Source organism: Clarias gariepinus, chromosome 4 (genome assembly GCF_024256425.1).
Source record: "Clarias gariepinus isolate MV-2021 ecotype Netherlands chromosome 4, CGAR_prim_01v2, whole genome shotgun sequence".
NCBI lineage: Eukaryota > Metazoa > Chordata > Actinopteri > Siluriformes > Clariidae > Clarias > Clarias gariepinus.
Genome location: NC_071103.1, coordinates 41,698,118 through 41,715,000, shown reverse-complemented (window position 1 = coordinate 41,715,000; position 16,883 = coordinate 41,698,118). Strand labels below are relative to the sequence as shown.

Sequence of the window (16,883 nt, the reverse complement as noted above, 5' to 3'; positions counted from 1 at the left end):
CACTTTACAGAAACTTGTGGCTGATCCTCAGCTTGTTGTAGACGGAGAGTCGAGGTTTGACCTCGCCCAGGGGGAGCTCGGTGAGTCTCACACACACACACACACACACACACACACACACTGGCTCTTGGTCATCCACAATTATATTATATAGACCTTAAAGCAAACAGTGAAGAACCTGCAGAGCGAGAGAGCGAGAGAGAGAGACTGTGTTTTAGTTTCACAAAACAAGTTCTTGTAACACTGATGTTATAGCAGCTGTACACACTCATACAATTCTTTGTGCTATTTTTTAGGAAACTGCTGGTTTCTGGCTGCAATCTGTGCCATCACGTTTCAGCAGGACCTCGTGGATGAGATAATCCCGGGAGGTCAGTCGTTCAGAGAGGATTACGTCGGGATATTTCATTTCAGGGTGTGTACGGTTCATCAGTCAGTCCTAACACAGGACCATTACCTGCTCGTTAATACACAACACCTGATAAACACCTAATAATAAACACAGTAAATATACACGTTCAGATAAATAATATCACAGGACCGTTCAAGTCAAAGTGGGAATGAAAACCCAAAAACGATGGACACGTAGCCACAAATTTGAACGGGGGAACATATTAAAGGGGACCGTATGTCCGATCTCGGCCGAGTTGGCTCGGAGCCCACTGCAGTCATGAACATCCAGCGAGTGGTACGTCTGATCCTCAAAGATCAACGGTTAACTTGTAGCCAACCTGTGAAAGAGATGCATCTGTCTGTGAGAACTGTACACACACTTGTTCACCACTCGGACATGACAGGGACTCAGCTACAGCAGGACTTATTGCCACGTCCCCCATACAGTCCTGACCTCACTCCCAGACATTTCCACATGATTGGGCCATTAAAGGAGTTCCTGGGAGGCCGGCGTTTCAGACGTGAATAAGGGAATTATATAAAGAAATAAAGGTAGTTTTTATTTTTAGAACTGTTCTGTTTATTTTATATATTTAGGAGTTTCTGAAGGTGAGGGTAGGTGGACCCCTAGTGGGCCATAAAGGTACTGCAGTAGGGCCATGAGGGATCATTGCAATAAATAATAATGAAAAAGAATTAAATTAAATGTATTAAATTAAAAGTAATTAAAAAAATTATTAACATAAAAATATTTATGATTATAAAAAGTATTCGGAAGTATTAAAACAAAGCCATGGGATTCCAGACAGGGGCTTTTTTAACTTTACGAATAGCTGAGCGCAATACTCTGCATTATACATTATAAATACTGGCCCTGGATACTGCAGAACAATATGAGAATCGAGACGCCACTGACTGGGAGCTGTGGTTTGCTGGCATCATCCAGTATTCCGTGAGAATATACAGGCTATACTGGATGTATTTTTACTTTCACAACACCATAAAGTTGATTATTGGTGGACCATCTGTCATCTACAAGTCTTCTAGTCACCATTAGTGACTATGTTGAAGGAGAGAGTGCTGAGTACTCAGCCATGTGTTCTAACACTAAAGGTTCCGCATTAATTAATAATAATCTTAATGTTGTACTTTCCTTTCAGTTCTGGAGGTTTGGGAGGTGGGTGGATGTCGTGATCGATGATAAATTACCCACGATTGATGGACGGCTGATCTTCGTTCACTGCAAAACCTGTAATGAGTTCTGGCCTGCGCTGCTGGAGAAAGCCTACGCCAAGTACGGCACGCTCACGCTCATCTCCAGGGTTATTCATTTACATCGAAAATGTTGTAGTGTGTGTATCTATATGATGTGTGTGTAGAGTGTGTGGCTCGTATGCGGATCTCAACGGAGGCCTGATATCCGAGGCTCTGTGTGATTTCACTGGAGGAGTCTTTTTATCACTCGCACTGAAGGAGAACCACCCGGAGCACTGGAACCTCATGTACCGAGCCAAGAAGTACAAATCTCTCATGGGCTGTGGATCACACCATGGGGTGAGCACACGGTCCACACACACAAACACACACTGGTTCCTACTTTAATGGAACATTTACAGTTTACATTGAGTAAAGAGTGTCTTAGACTGTCTCTGAAATCTCTCCGAATCTATTGTTATAAACATTAAATATTCACATTTAAATTATACAACTGTTCATGACCTAACAGAAGGGTTTCTCCGAGGAATTACATTATCAAGAGCAATTAATTAAAAAAATAGAGTATTCATATAGAGAAATAAAATACAAAATAACAGAAAATGATACAAATATAAAAACGTTTAGCTGAAACATTTGTACTAGGTTGCTGGTAAAACAGAATTGAAACAGACGTGTATAAGGCGTTAAGTGTATGAGTTAAAGCGGAGTGCAGCTAGTCTTCATTTGGGAGAAAAATTAGTCCAGACACAAGCAGAAAGATGTGAAAAGTCCCAGATGTGTGTGACATGTAGGCCATGTGCAGATGTGCAGCGTGATGGTTAGTGTGGTACAGTAAGTCCTGCGTGGGCTTCTGGTTGAGCCCCTGAACACCCTGAATGAAGAAGCTCCTCCTCAGTCTCCCTGTGTTGGCCTGTGAAGCGCTTTTTGGACCTCAACAGAGAGAACAGTCCATTGTTGGGGTGGCTGAGGTCCTTCACCATCTTCCTGGCCTTGGTCCAGCACCGCCTGCTGTAGATGGAGTGCAGGTCAGGGAGCTCGGTGTGGATGATGTTCTCAGCTGATCTCACCACCCTCTGTAGAGCTCGTCTGTCCTGCATGGGGCTGTTCCCCAACCAGGTCGTGATGTTTCCCCTCAGGAAAATATGTGTGTGTGTTTGTGTGTGTGTGTGTGTGTGTGTGTGTGTGTGTGCGTGTGTGTGTGTGTGTGTGTGCGTATTTGACAAACCACAACACAAGGACAGTCGTGTCACCAAACTGGTTCTGTTTTTAATGTTAGGAATAACTAACTTCTCTGAATTAATTGTCATTTAAAAAAACAAAAGGCATGCACCACACACACACACACACACACACACACACACACACACACACACACACACAGCCATAGTGTACACTTGCAACACTCAGTGATTAACTTACATTATTCTGTGTATTTTTCAGGCCACTTCTGCGAACACAGCGCTTCCTAACGGTATAGTGGAGGGTCACGCCTACACCGTCACTGGAGTCACGCAGGTACCAGCAGGAGTTTAACACCTAAAATCACTCCTATTGTTTTTTTTTAGCACTTTCCATCTAAAGAATGTAACAAAGATGAGCGGGAGAGCTGATATTATCCATTTTTTCACAGACAATGTTTACATTAAGTTCAGTGACAAAAAAAAAAAGTCAAATCTAATGTCAAATCTAATGACTTTATGGAAAATGCAAAGCACATTATTTATTTGGCATGTGACCAAAAACATATTAGGGCGGAGCAGCTACAGTACGCGCTCCGCTGTGAGGCGTCTCTCTGTTACCCATAAAACTCAGTAATGCTAAAAGTTATTTAACGTTCTAGCTGCATTGTGCGCCGTCTAACCCCAGGCAAGGAGTGGGATCTGGCGCCTGTCCACTGCAGGACACACAAACACACACTCACACACTCACACACACTCTCCAGGCAATTTGGAAAACTAATTAACCTAATCTGCATGTCTTTGGATTGGGAGAGGAAACCCAGCAAGCATGGGGAAGAACATGCGAACTCCACACACACACACACACACACACACACACACACACACACACACAGGTGTGATATTAATTACCATAATTAATATACCTTTAATTTATAAAAGTATAATTTTATATAAGTAAATTATATATAAATTGTAAATTGGCCTAGAACCTTTTATCTCTTGTATTGCATGCAAAGTTTCATGAACTTTAAAAGCTAATGAAGTGTACACTTATTTATTTATTATTAATTTATTATTTTATTTTAAAAAACATGAAGAAAATGTTTGATTTGTTCGATGAATAAAGATAATCTCTAGTAGACCTGCACATTCATGTAATCAACAGCATCAACTTCAGTTGTGTTTAAAATACTTAAAAACACTGTTAATTGGTAACATTTGGACGGATATCCAGAACAATCCACAGTACATTCATTTTTAGGCAAGTACTTGTACTTTTACTTGATTATTGATTTGTGTACTTCTGCCACTTCTCACTATGGCCTATAGGGGAAAAAAGAATGAAGCTTTCTTTAAATGATTCCAATGAAAGAACTGGACAGAATGTAAGGGTTAACCCCTAGAGGGCGCCAAACACCCAATCATTATGTTTATGTTTTGTATTTTGTTTGATTTGGACTACATGCTCCAGGATGCACCTCGGTCAGGTGATGGGAACTCTCACTTGAACCGAGGCGACTCATCAGTGTAAACTGGTATAAATAGCCTCTTTATGTTGTAAGGCTTAGGTTTTATTTTTAAGCTAATTACAACAAAACTATTCTTAACTATAACTTAAATCTATACACGGGCTAATATTATTCACTTTCGGTGTTGCACAATCTTTGCGGAGCAAGGAAAGACACGTGACAACAACAACTTCAAAAACCAAACCAAAGTGTATTAAATGAAACAAACAGATAAATACACAAACAAGGTGCACCAACAACCGATATATACACAATATATACACATATAGACAATGTCAGTAATGTATGCGTGTGTGTGAGTGCGTATGTATGAGTATCCGTGTTATTGTGAATGTATGGAATGGTAAACGGGAGAGATGGCTCGGCCTCACCGGTAAAGATGTTGAATCTGGGAGCTCGAGAAACGGAACGAGAAGGGTATTGAATGTGTCCAATAAAGATTAATCCACTCAGGGAAAATAATCTTCTGTGACTACCAACAAGCTCTCTATCACTCTCTTCCAAAAATGCAGCGCGCTGTTTCATCTCTCCGTCCCGAGTACCATGCCGGTTCCTGCTTTATACTGGCACACGTGACCCGATAGGTCATCGGGGTTCCCTTGCGGCATCACTGCGTATGCGCACGAGAGCTTAACCCCGGAACCAAAACACAGTAATTCCCGGGGAATAAAATAACCGTACAGGGGTCGCTAAAAAGACCTGGGGCCTCATGTATCAACGCTGCGTACACACAAAAACTTTGCTTACGTCATTTTTCACGCTCATGGTCGGATTTACTAACAGTGAAATTAACGTGAGAATGTGCGTTCTTCCACGCCAACTTCATGTCTGGCGTACGTGTATTTCTTGTGTGTGTTTGTTTTATTTCCGTTGGCGACTCCTAGAGGTAATTATGTTAAATTGCACACTACAAAGTATCGCACCAACACGTGAAAAACATAGCTATTCATTTATAATTGATAAAATGGGTTAATCAACTAAAATTTTTTTTACCAATTATTTAATTTAAAACATATAAAAGCATTTGCAAATGTATACAACCCTTAGTCTATGGCAATGGCAGTGTTGGCCTTATTAGAGGACATTGTCAATGGCCGAATACGAAGGGACCCGTTTTTAGGGATCACAGTGATTTTCTGGCCCATGATGATGACTGGCTTATTAGCCGTTTCAGATTTCCAAGAGCTATCCTCTTGGAGCTCTGTGCTGAGTTGGGTCTAAATTTGGAAAGAGAGACAGCGCGGAGCCACGCATTACCCGTTCCCTTACAGGTGCTGACAACGCTTGGTTTCCTGGCAACTGGTTCTTTCCAAAGGGAACTGGCAGACCGCTCGGGGTTAAGCATGTCGTCTTTGAGCCGTGCAATGCCAGCTGTATGGGATGGGATCATCTGCATGTCTAACAGGTATATAAGGTTTCCATACCATGCAGTTGACCAGCCAAACATTAAAGCGCAATTTGCAGCGATCGGCGGTTTTTCTAATGTAATCGGAGCGATCGACTACACACACACTGCTATAAAGGCACCATCTGAAGACGAATTTGCATACGTGAATCGGAAACATTTCCAATTAATAAATGTGCAAATAATATGTGATGCTCAAATGCGCCTAACAAATATTGTGGCAAGGTGGCCTGGGATAACCCATGATTCATTCATCCTCACAAACAGCATGGTTGGGATGAGGCTCCAAGGTGGCAGGGTGCGCGATGGGTGGCTTCTTGGTGAGTGATGTATTTAAAGATATTATTCCAGCTAACTTGCAAATAACACAGTTTTTTTCCGGTCTACCACCGATAGGAGCACCTCCAATTCACATTCTGTGAAGTTTCACTTCTTGCTTGTTTTTGCGATTGCTTTTTCGTTTGGTTTTGCCAAAGTAGAGTCATTAACATATTTATACAGGGGAGGAGGCAGGGAGGGGTTTTGTGCTCGTGCACGTGCGCTCAATTTGACGTTAATTCGGATGTACAAAGAGAATATGCGTGGGATTCCGCGTACGCAGTGTTTCATACATCAGAATTTTTTACTGCGTACGCACATTTACAGCTTTGTCTGTACGCAATGTTTTAATATGAATTCAACGCAAGTCTTTGTACATGAGGCCCCTGGTCGTTTTATTTCTTTCGTCCCACTTTATTTGTGGCCTATAAAAACAACCCCTTATGTGGCTGCACTACAATGTTGAGCCAGGTGTTTAGCATTTGTTCTTATTGTTATTGTGGTTATGGTTGTTTTCGTAACAGTGATTATATTAAAGTTTGCTATAGTGCTCTAATGAGTTGTATGATGAGTTTAATGTACTTTGTAAAAGAGTATATAATTAAACTTTTGTTTTGCGAAAATGGTTACGTATACGTTTATTTATAGTTTAAAAATAGCTAAACAGAAACTCATGAGCATTCAGTAGAAGTTAGTCAGTAAACATTATAATTAAGCCGTCTTACAGAAATTTGTAATTAGAGGTGGAGAAGATCAATCACACCCGATTCTCCACCCTCTTTAGGGGAACGTGGGGCACAAAAAGGTTAATATCGTGCCTGGAATGAATAAACATGATGTTCAAAACCATGTCAGGTTTGATTGTGTGTAAAATGTGTGTGTTTCACAGGTGATGAGTGATGGGCAACCAATTAAACTGGTGCGTCTCCTGAATCCATGGGGACACAAAGAGTGGAACGGCGACTGGAGCGACAGGTAGGAGCCCACACAGTTCCATAGTCCATCTTCTGATAATAACCTGCAGGAGTACTTCATGACGGATATAAAAGGAAATGAATCATGAACTGTTGTAATGTTTTTACAGATGAAGGTTTGTTATGACTCATTGTTTCACAACAATTATCAAATTAATAACCTGTTACATTATATAATATGAAAGAAATTGGAAAACGTCATCCCTCCTAGACTTCCTGGAATATTGTATAACTGTGACTCAACTAATGTAACACCTCATACGTAGCCCGGCCAAAGTTAGTGTCACCGTTTGGATTTTTTTAGGTTAATACTTAAGAGTTTTTTTGTTTATGATAATTTCTGCAGTGATTAATGCACAACAATGCCTGCTATCACTCAAATGACGATGGGTTCCCTGTTGGTCTGGTTCCTCTTAAGGTTCTAGGCGTGTCAGGGTAAGAAGGGAAGGACATTAAGTGATGCTCCCATCATGCATACCGTCCACTGTACAAGCCTCTGGAGACAGTGTTATGATCTGTGAGGTTTTCTTCTTCCCTGAAGCCACGGCCATATTCTCAATTCGTTAGAAAATCGGCTCTGGGAGCATGAGGAATCACATGAACTGGACACCACAGTGTGTGTGTGTGTGTGTGTGTGTGTGTGTGATCAAGTCATACAGTACATTTATTTATTTCTTGTCTACTTATTTCCTCCTTTCTCCCGGTTGTGTTCCCAGAATAACGTCCCATCACTGTTCCTTTCTCTGTTCTTCAGGTCACCCCTGTGGGGATCAGTCCACAAGGAGGAACGCACAAGGCTGTTGGACAGTAAAGACAATGGAGAGTTCTGGTATTTGTAATTCATCATTTCATTTGTAAACTGTGTCCTGGAAAAATATTGGCACCCTTTCTTGTAAAGCACAGAGGAACATGGTAGTGTTTTATCTTCACTTGTATTTAAACACTTTATTTTACCATTATATAAACTCTGTTTCAAAATTATTGGCACCCCTCTATTTAATATTTAGTGACTCCTGCACTGGAGAGGAGATCTGCTCTGTGATATGTAATAAGGGTCCAGACAGACATAGAGCATCTTAGACTCTCCTCTATGCCTTTAATTCATTTACAGACAGTCAGCTTGTCTTAACATTTAATTTGTGGCTCTTTAACCATTTCCGCTTGGTGCTTGAATATGACCTTGCTGGTAGAAATTCCTGACTAAGCATTTATATTACCTCTTATAAATTACACAGATCTTGGTTGTGATTTTCAGTACTGTCAGCAGTAGTAATAACCACTAAGCTATTACCAACATGAATGTTACGCATGTGACAACCACAAACATCAACTGAACTGTGAAATGTATACTATTCATCTTTATTCCGTCACAAGGGAAACAGATAATGGATGAGTGAAACATAAACACAAACACTTTATCTTAAACACATTGTAGATAACCTCTGCATCTCCTCAACCCAACTCTAACAAAAGAAACTACAATATTTGCGTTTAGAAACAAATGGAAGTTTTCATGTTATATTATATAAATGTAAATGTGCATTTCTCACAGAGACATGGTGCTTTTCTTTCTCCAGGATGTCAATAAAAGATTTCTGCATCTCTTTCGCTAATGTGGAAATCTGCTGCCTGAGCCCGGCCTTCCTCGATGGATCGTCACCAGAAAGCTGGATCACGGCAAGATATGAAGGCCAGTGGGACGAGAAGACAGGTGGGGGATCAATGGAGCGGACACGTGAGTATTTATGTATTATATCACTGTATGTTCTGGATCTGCTATATTCCTGGTTAGGTTGATTTTAAACATTTAGCTAAAAGCTAATAAAATGTACTAAGTGCTAAAATTACAAGAAGAAAATCTAAAAACGCCCAGACAATGCTGGCTAGTTCTAAACACGAACATATTTCTACTTTACTTTAGTAATTATTCTGTCCTGGTGTTTGTCTGTGAGTAAATGACTCTCGGCTTGAATTATTTTCATCATTTCTGCATTCAGAGAGTTTCTGGACGAACCCTCAGTACCGGGTGAAGATTCCTGCGATAGAGACGCACGACGGTGATGGACAGGGCTTTAACCTGCTGGTGTCTCTCATGCAGAAACCCAACAACAGACACAGACGCCACGTTCACAACGAACACATCGGGTTCAGCGTGTTTGTGGTGAGCGTCTCCCCACAGGAAGTGTGCTCTGTCGGTCTGAAGTGTGTGTGTGTGTGTGTGTGTGTTAGTCAAGTCAAGTTGTGTCAAGTATCCCTATTGTTCCACTGTCCCTGTACCTGGGCAGTCTCAGAGGAGTGTGTTTGTGTTTGTTAAGCCACACACTGACTTATAAATCATTCAAGCATGAAAACATCTGTCTTAAGTCCTGACCCAGAGAGAAACAGGTGCAGATGATGAGAGATGATCAGGTGGTGATTAGTAACTGCTGATGCTGAATGTTGAGGGGTTGGAACAGACGAGAGGGGAAACGAGGTCGCTGCTGAGGTTCTTATATAAACAGCCAGCTTTAGAACTGTATCTTTAGGCACTTTGCAGCCTGTCACAGTAAAACATGTGTTCCCTTTCCTTTAATTGAATTGAATTTTATGAATGTCAATTACCCGAGTATAAATGGGGGGGTCAAGAGTTTTGCACAGTACTGTATGTTTCTAACAAACTGGAAATTGATAATGAATAAGAATTAATGATTTATCTGATTAGTGTAATGTTATAATAAGAGAAATAAGATATAAATTTATTCAGCTGATGTGTAACACACTTTATTGAGCGCTGTTCTGGTACAGTATCTATGTACAGTATCTATGTACAGTATCTATGTACAGTATCTATGTAGAGTATCTATGTACAGTATCTATGTACAGTATCTATGTAGAGTATCTATGTACAGTATCTATGTACAGTATCTATGTACAGTATCTATGTAGAGTATCTATGTAGAGTATCTATGTACAGTATCTATGTAGAGTATCTATGTACAGTATCTATGTAGAGTATCTATGTACAGTATCTATGTAGAGTATCTATGTAGAGTATCTATGTACAGTATCTATGTACAGTATCTATGTACAGTATCTATGTAGAGTATCTATGTAGAGTATCTATGTACAGTATCTATGTAGAGTATCTATGTAGAGTATCTATGTAGAGTATCTATGTACAGTATCTATGTACAGTATCTATGTAGAGTATCTATGTACAGTATCTATGTAGAGTATCTATGTACAGTATCTATGTAGAGTATCTATGTAGAGTATCTATGTACAGTATCTATGTACAGTATCTATGTAGAGTATCTATGTACAGTATCTATGTACAGTATCTATGTACAGTATCTATGTAGAGTATCTATGTAGAGTATCTATATACAGTATCTATGTAGAGTATCTATGTAGAGTATCTATGTACAGTATCTATGTACAGTATCTATGTAGAGTATCTATGTACAGTATCTATGTACAGTATCTATGTAGAGTATCTATGTAGAGTATCTATGTACAGTATCTATGTAGAGTATCTATGTAGAGTATCTATGTACAGTATCTATGTACAGTATCTATGTAGAGTATCTATGTACAGTATCTATGTAGAGTATCTATGTACAGTATCTATGTAGAGTATCTATGTACAGTATCTATGTAGAGTATCTATGTACAGTATCTTAAACCCATCAGACTACACCACATGTTCTTTCTGGATCCTGATTGGATATGTTAATGATCTGATCAGTGTTCTGTATTAATAGCTGTGATATGAACTTTATGTAAAGTGTCTGACTTGTTTCCCTTCTCGTTCTTACAGATCCCCCCTGAGGTATGTGACACTTTTTTTTTCTTTTTTAAACATCTCAAAGCACTTCCCACTTTATCCAGCTTCCACTGCGTACACTGTATGTACAGAAGTCTCTGACCACACGAAGGATGAAAACATTTCAGATCTAACATTATCTTTGGGATCTCCTCTCTCTCTTGCAGCTGAAGGCCCAAAAAGTTTTCCCTGCCCAGTTTTTCAGCTCCAGCGCTCCAGTGGCTCGGTCCAAGGGCGTATCAGACAGCAGGCAGGTGGAGGAGTTTCTGAGACTCAAACCTGGCTACTACCTCATCGTCCCGTTCACCTACAAACCCAACACCCCCGCCTCCTTCCTCATCACGCTGTACTCCAAGTAAGAGTTTCACTCAGAGTAATATAATATAATATAATATAATATAATATAATATAATCGTTATCAAATATTATATTAGAACATAAATTCATAGGTTTATTATTATCAAATATGATATTACTATTATAATAAACCCTCGGCACGAGACAGCCGTCAAGACCATTAATACAATTTTTTGTATAATGTTTATTTTGTAACACATTTATTTTTCAGGGGTTTGTCATAAATATGCACATAAATATTTACATATAATAAATATAAATTTTTTTTATAATGAAAAATTTTACGAAAATAATTTTATTATAAAATAAACATTAATATGTTATTAATATTTCTATTTTTTTATATACAACATACAGTGGTGTGAAAAACTATTTGCCCCCTTCCTGATTTCTTATTCTTTTGCATGTTTGTCACACTTAAATGTTTCTGATCATCAAACACATTTAACTATTAGTCAAAGATAACACAAGTAAACACAAAATGCAGTTTTTAAATGATGGTTTTTATTATTTAGGGAGAAAAAAAAATCCAAACTTACATGGCCCTGTGTGAAAAAGTAATTGCCCCCTGAACCTAATAACTGATTGGGCCACCCTTAGCAGCAATAACTGCAATCAAGTGTTTGCGATAACTTGCAACGAGTCTTTTACAGCGCTCTGGAGGAATTTTGGCCCACTCATCTTTGCAGAATTGTTGTAATTCAGCTTTATTTGAGAGTTTTCTAGCATGAACCGCCTTTTTAAGGTCATGCCACAACATCTCAATAGGATTCAGGTCAGGACTTTGACTAGGCCACTCCAAAGTCTTCATTTTGTTTTTCTTCAGCCATTCAGAGGTGGATTTGCTGGTGTGTTTTGGGTCATTGTCCTGCTGCAGCACCCAAGATCGCTTCAGCTTGAGTTGACGAACAGATGGCCGGACATTCTCCTTCAGGATTTTTTGGTAGACAGTAGAATTCATGGTTCCATCTATCACAGCAAGCCTTCCAGGTCCTGAAGCAGCAAAACAACCCCAGACCATCACACTACCACCCCCATATTTTACTGTTGGTATGATGTTCTTTTTCTGAAATGCTGTGTTACTTTTACGCCAGATGTAACGGGACACGCACCTTCCAAAAAGTTCAACTTTTGTCTCGTCGGTCCACAAGGTATTTTCCCAAAAGTCTTGGCAATCATTGAGATGTTTTTTAGCAAAATTGAGACGAGCCTTGATGTTCTTTTTGCTTAAGTGGTTTGCGCCTTGGAAATCTGCCATGCAGGCCGTTTTTGCCCAGTCTCTTTCTTATGGTGGAGTCGTGAACACTGACCTTAATTGAGGCAAGTGAGGCCTGCAGTTCTTTAGTTGTTGTCCTGGGATCTTTTGTGGCCTCTCGGATGAGTTGTCTCTGCGCTCTTGGGGTAATTTTGGTCGGCCGGCCACTCCTGGGAAGGTTCACCACTGTTCCATGTTTTTGCCATTTGTGGATGATGGCTCTCACTGTGGTTCGCTGGAGTCCCAAGGCTTTGGAAATGGCTTTATAACCTTTACCAGACTGATAGATCTCAATTACTTTTGTTCTCATTTTTTCTGAATTTCTTTGGATCTTGGCATAATGTCTAGCTTTTGAGGTGCTTTTGGTCTACTTCTCTGTGTCAGGTAGCTCCTATTTAAGTGATTTTTTGATTGAAACAGGTGTGGCAGTAATCAGGCCTGGGGGTGACTACAGAAATTGAACTTTTAACTGTGATAAACCACAGTTAAGTTATTTTTTAACAAGGGGGGGCAATTACTTTTTCACACAGGGCCATGTAGATTTGGAGTTTTTTTTCTCCCTTAATAACATAATCTTCATTTAAAAACTGCAAAAAAAACTGCAATTGTGTTCAATTATGTTATCTTTGACTAATAGTTAAAGGTTTTTGATGAGCAGAAACATTTAAGTGTGACAAACATGCAAAAGAATAAGAAATCAGGAAGGGGGCAAATAGTTTTTCACACCACTGTATATATTTTCATATTGCTTATTTTATTTTATTGTCTCATGTAATTCATAATTTGTAAACCATTAACCTATGAATTTATGTTCTAATATATTTGATAGCGATTATGTGTGTGTGTGTGTGTGGGGGGGGGGGGGGGGGGAAACCATGGCAGGGGGGCATTTCAGCGCATAACACGTGTTACAAAAAAAAATTGAGCCGCTCTTTTTCCATTTCGTCAACCAATCGGAGGGCTTGTGATCAGTGTTTCTACTGTCGATCATATCATGCCTTTTAAACCAACGCACGAACGCGCAATAATCCTAGACAACTCAATCCAGCTATACTAATCATCAACAACAGTTGTGCTTAAAGAACCAACTTAGCCAGATCGTACTTAGCACGATTATCTCATCTTAGATGTGTTACTTCATTTCGGATGTGTCAAGCGACGTATGAAGAACGGACCCCAAGTGATTCAAATAGTGCATTAAAAAGTAAAGAAAGAAAAGAAAAGAAAGACAATAATTTACACACAGAATAATTTACAGCTTTCCACCAGTCCAACTCAGTTCTTAACCTTCACACACACACACACACACACACACACACACACGCACGCACACAAAACTGCTCCAACTTTCTCCCCTTCAAACAAAAACTCATTTTTGTATGAAAATGTTTGTAAAATATTGAGGTATTGAAACTATACTATTATTAAATTAGTTAATTAACCCATTGTCAGGGTTAACCCCTAGAGACTTTCCCACGGTGATGAGACCTCTCACCTGAACCGAGGTTGCTAATTAGTGTGGCTTTAAGTAGTCATGTTTTTGAGTTGGTTTTGTCTTGTGTCTGTTCTGTTCTGCTGTAATGTTCTTTTGTTGATCTGTTCCTGGTTTCTCTTGATTCATGGTTTTGTTTTGTCTTTTCATAGCCTATGGTTTAGTTTGTCCATGTTTGGAGTTGTGTCTGTTTATGTTTGTTTTCTTAAATAAAAAACATTTTTAATCTGAACCTCTGCAGTTATGCTGAGCCTACAACATTAACAATATCGAACACCCATCAATGAAGACATTTCTTTGTTGTTTTGTTCTGCTGATCTGCTGAACAAAGGAGTAAACATGAGTCATAAACCGGGAGTCCGTTCTTCATACGTCGCTTGACACATCCGAGATGAACTGACACCTCTAAGATGAGATCATCGTGCTAATTACGATCTGGCTAAGTTTCGAGCTCACCTGTTGTTGATGATAAATATAGCTGGATTGAGTTGTCTAGGATTATTGCGCGCTCGTGCGTTGGTTTAAAAGCCGATATGCATCGACAGTAGAAACACTGATCACAAGCGCTTTGATTGGTTGACAAAATGACAAAAGAGCGGCTAAATTTTTTTTGTAACACGTGTTATGCGCTGAAATGCCCCCCTGCCATGGATCCCTCCCCCACACACATAATCGCTATCAAATATTATATTAGAACATAAATTCATAGGTTAATGGTTTACAAATTACAAACTGCATGAATATGTTGTATATGAAAATACATATATACGTATACTTTTATATTGTTTATTTTATAATAAAATTAGTTTCGTCCAATTTTTCATTGTAAAAAAATATTTATTTTTATTATATATAAATATTTATTTGCATATTCATGACAAACCCCTGAAAAATAAATGTGTTACAAAATAAACATTATACAAGAATTAGTTTTAATCATCTTGACGGCTGTCTCGTGCCGAGGGTTTATTATTAGCGATTATGTGGGGGGGGAGGCAATCCATGGCAGGGCGGCATATATATATATATATATATATATATATATATATATATATATATATATGCAAGATACTTTTCTTTTCCCATGTGAGTCCGTGTCAGTCGTGCTCTTTAACCAATCAGATGTGACCTCGCCATTTCAACCAATCAGAACCCGCCAGGAGCGCAGCCTTAATCCTGTTTACATGAAATAAAGCTGCTCCTGTGCAGGTTTAAGCTTACAGACATGTTGCTATGACAGCAAATGCGAGAAGCGCATCAAAAAATTAAACAATCCAAGATCAGGACAAATCCACAACAATCAAATCCAGCTAACTGAGTTAGCGACGTACCAAGAACGGACCCCAGCTTCACTGTTTGAAGGCTGTTATTAACATTTGCTGATGCAGATGATTAGTTCTCCTTGGTGATTTTTTTTTTTGTAACCAGGAAGACCAAATAATTTACAAATTAAACGTAAATTCTGGCTGTTTGTAATAGGAATCACAGGCTCTTAGGTGGTGCAACAGAAGCATGTTCATCCTAACGCTCCAACCGCGTCTTGAGGGCAGATTAGCTGCGAGAGCAGCATTAAGTCAGTCATAGCAACACTAGCATGGGCGTCTGTAAGCTTGTGAATTGGAAAGGGCAGATAGTAGTTTCATCAAAGCATGTTATGCACGTGGTCATCATCTTCAAGTAAAGCAGATAGTAGCTTGGTAGCTGTTGCTGATGGGGTTGTGGTCTAACAAAATGGGTGGGATTGGATACTGTACGAGGGAGAAAACCACTAGACTGGGAGTTAAATGCGATGCTGTAATACTGTATGTCTTGGGTTTTTTAGTGATCTGTTTCTCTTGTTCCCAGGATTAAACCCAACTGAAGATGTGATGCTGAAAACAGTCATGAAGCATGAAGGACCACACCTTACTTCTCTGGCTTTATGTTTGTGATTTCTTTTTGTTTAGAAATAATGAATAATGTATTTGCATTTTTTGATGCTCTTCTTATCCTTAGCATAGTCAATGAACTCTGCGTTAGTTCACACTACAGTAGTACCCCAGATTACAGTTGTTGTAAGCTCTTAAATAAAAAATAAATCTTTTATAATTAAAATCCAAATGTCTATCATTTAAACACAGCTACTGGATAAACCACTTTGAGCAAGAAAATGTTTGCAGTAACAAAAAAACACAGGCCTGGTTAACCCTGCCTTAAAAATGTAAAAAAAAAAAAAAAAAAAAAAACAAACAAACAAACAAAAACAAAAAAAACCCTTTTACCTCTGACTGTGATGAAGCTCTGACACTGGAGACTCCTTACATACATCTTACACTAACACATTTCTCCTTACAGAAGACATCATCATATTAAGAATTACACTGTTTTTAAAACATGTTTATGTCAGCACCTGCCAAAACCCACAGTTTTGTTAATAAACACGTGGATCCATGAGTTTTTATTCTTATTGAATCTTTAGACCTTATGTGCTTTTTGAAACTGTGAAGTTATGGAATAAATGTGCATATCTATATGATAAATAGGCAGACTAATAAAAGTCATGGTAAGTTACCACCAGAAATAAACCTGCAAAAAAAAAAAAAAAAAAAAATATATATATATATATCCTAAAAAATGTATAAATCTTAATTTATTTTTTTTTAAAAAGGGAGGGGGGGGGGGGGTTTGTCCTGTGTGAACTCTACTCTGATTTTATGTTTCTTATTTACAGAACTTCTTACAGTTTACTTGTGCCATTTTCTTTCCCGCTCTGTATTTGAGCCATGTTTCTGCTATTATAATGAGCCTTAGTCATATGACTCAGTACATAACTCTTATCAAGATGATGTATACTGTAAATAAATCCTAGATCAGATAAAGGTTGGTAAAGAGGCAATAGCCTAATTAACGCTACTACAGCACTTTACTAATCCATATTACAGCAAAAACCAATTAGTTTAGTTGTAAAGATCAGATT

The 16,883-nt window shown here is 38.9% G+C and overlaps 1 protein-coding gene across 2 annotated transcripts in view; it reads left to right on the top strand.

Moving 5' to 3' along the window:
* The window catches only part of LOC128520226 (calpain-1 catalytic subunit-like), a 19,630-nt gene extending 3,769 nt beyond the window's left edge, over nt 1-15,861 (top strand). The window contains exons 3-13 of one of the 2 annotated variants that reach the window (XR_008357923.1): nt 11-80; nt 297-415; nt 1,554-1,687; nt 1,773-1,947; nt 3,052-3,126; nt 6,934-7,019; nt 7,773-7,847; nt 8,596-8,753; nt 9,016-9,179; nt 10,818-11,178; nt 15,773-15,861. Coding sequence is in view for 1 of the 2 variants with exons in the window: in XM_053494370.1 (XP_053350345.1) it covers nt 11-80; nt 297-415; nt 1,554-1,687; nt 1,773-1,947; nt 3,052-3,126; nt 6,934-7,019; nt 7,773-7,847; nt 8,596-8,753; nt 9,016-9,179; nt 10,818-10,829; nt 10,991-11,182 (1,260 nt within the window). In the remaining variant the exon portion in view is untranslated. Of the gene's footprint in view, nt 1-10; nt 81-296; nt 416-1,553; nt 1,688-1,772; nt 1,948-3,051; nt 3,127-6,933; nt 7,020-7,772; nt 7,848-8,595; nt 8,754-9,015; nt 9,180-10,817; nt 11,183-15,772 lie in introns of those variants that run through there. The other variant, XM_053494370.1, reaches the window with a different exon arrangement.
* The last annotated feature ends 1,022 nt before the right edge of the window (nt 15,862-16,883 follow it).